The sequence below is a fragment of the Rhea americana genome, unplaced genomic scaffold (genome assembly GCF_003343005.1).
Source record: "Rhea americana isolate MKP2758 unplaced genomic scaffold, rheAme1 scaffold_80, whole genome shotgun sequence".
In the NCBI taxonomy this organism is placed as follows: Eukaryota; Metazoa; Chordata; class Aves; order Rheiformes; family Rheidae; genus Rhea; species Rhea americana.
The window spans coordinates 2403015-2404969 of record NW_028186979.1 but is presented as its reverse complement, the minus strand read 5'-3'; the positions used below and the strand labels follow the sequence as shown (position 1 = coordinate 2404969).

Here is a 1955-nt window from a genome sequence, read left to right as displayed (position 1 = left end):
AAAAAAAAAAAGGAAAAAAAAGAAAGAAATACTTTAGTATCAAGACATGAGACTATTGATACGGATTTGTAAATCAGGGTCATGGAGATTATGCTCTTTGAGGTTCTTATCACAATAGTTACTGATGACTTGTTGCTCTTTGCAGTAGATTTCATTCTTAGCTTCCTATTACATTTTTTTGTGTCTCAGTGCCAATACTTTCCCGTGAGATGGATAACTAATTATGCCATTTCATCTCCCTACAATGTGTGGTTTCATTTGTCTTGTTTTATTTTTAAATAGAGTTGAAGAGTCCTACAGAAGGATGGTGAATCCTGCATGCCAAGAAGTTGATGCCAGCCCCTGCAAGGAAGAGGTTCTCAAGACAGTGTTACAATTAATTAAAAAACATTGTGCTCTGTGAAAAGAGATTCTATGTAACACCGCTTAAAGATACTTTTTATTCTCCTCTGTTTCTGCTACCTGAAAACACACTATGATGTATTTTCTTCCGCAGATGAATCTTTTCTGTCTTCTATCTACAGTAATTGTGGCAGGTTATCTATTTCACTGTTGCCTAGTATACTTTTCTACATAGGGCAAAATACAGTTTCTATTCATTCAGCATTCCTAGCAGAGCCACAAACATACCACAGCATTGTATCAGGTCTGTAAGGGCAGCGGTGACATTTCAAGATATCATCATGTTGCATCATCACAAGGAGAACCTGCTCCTGAGTACCAAAATTCAGTAGATTGCAGCAGGGATATTAGGTACAGAAGGAGATGCTGGAATTTAATACAGCAGAAAGCCAGGAAAATGATCATTACATTTAGGAACAGAGATCCTGGTGGTCAAGTATTGTTTTCTGGAACAGAGGATGAACAGTCACTGCTATGATGAGCATCTACTGCAAAATATGTGGTAAATATGAGCTAGCAAGCATTTTGGTCTCTAAGCCTGTTGACAAGCCTGTTAATTTATGCAAATTAAATATCAATTAATTTCAGAAGGAAACAGGAGAATGCTGATGTATTAGAAACAAAGACCTGAGAGGAACCTGAAATTAAAAATATTTGGTAAATAATTATTGAAGTATTTGTCTGCATAGCGTTTTCTCTATCTGATTAATAAGATTGTTAATATAAATTTTTGTTCTTTTGAGAGAATGTGAAATGAAAAACCATAGAAAACTTGAGCCATGAAAATGATTGTACCTTTGCTTTCTCCCTCCTCCAAATGTGTTGAATATGAAAGCTGGCAACTGTCAAGACCTCCGTTCTGCAAAGCCTTATTTTTATATATGTTGGTTTCATTATTATTATTCTTAAGTATAAAACAAAACGTATGAGTAAGTCTTTGTGAGGTCAGACATGAGCAGCAGTTCAAGAAAGAACCTAAATAAAATGTCATTTTATTTAAAACACTGTTTATGCTTTCCTATGTTAAATACAATTATTTGTGAATCTGTCCTGTCAGTAAAAATGTACTCAGAATTACAGTTCCTGTATCCAATCCATATATGCAAGGGGAGAAGGTCGTAGAAAGAAAAACTTCTAAAAGTCATATGTTCATATGTTTTGTTAATGTAGCAATTAATATTTTTGATTATATGCTGTTAATGTAATAAATCTGTACTTACAGTTAAAATGTGCTGTTGTATTTGGTTTATTATCTGTACAGCAGCAGCAGTGGGGTTCACTGCATGTGCCGTGTGGGTACACAGTTGCGGGTGATCCACTTTGTGCTTCTGCCACATTTTTGTCCACGGTGTCTAAAAAGACTTTACTAATATTTCTTTTACTTTACCAGTGCTCTCAGAAGGTGTGTAACAATATAAGAGGTTTCTTGTGGCTACTGATAGGCAGCCACATGTGGGAAAGAAGCAGCAGGAATACACAAAAACTTGCTGCGAAGGGAACCAGTGAGCGGAGGTCGGCCCCAGACGCGGGAGGAGTGCAGAGCCTGTTACGCT

General features: G+C 36.4%; 1 protein-coding gene across 1 annotated transcript in view; it reads left to right on the top strand.

Moving 5' to 3' along the window:
- The window catches only part of CMPK2 (cytidine/uridine monophosphate kinase 2), a 6204-nt gene extending 4615 nt beyond the window's left edge, over window positions 1–1589 (top strand). The window contains exon 4 of the mRNA XM_085322944.1: window positions 283–1589. Within this exon, the coding sequence (XP_085179070.1) occupies window positions 283–403 (121 nt within the window). The 3' untranslated portion in view covers window positions 404–1589. The remainder of the gene's footprint in view (window positions 1–282) is intronic.
- Window positions 1590–1955: the final 366 nt, after the last annotated feature.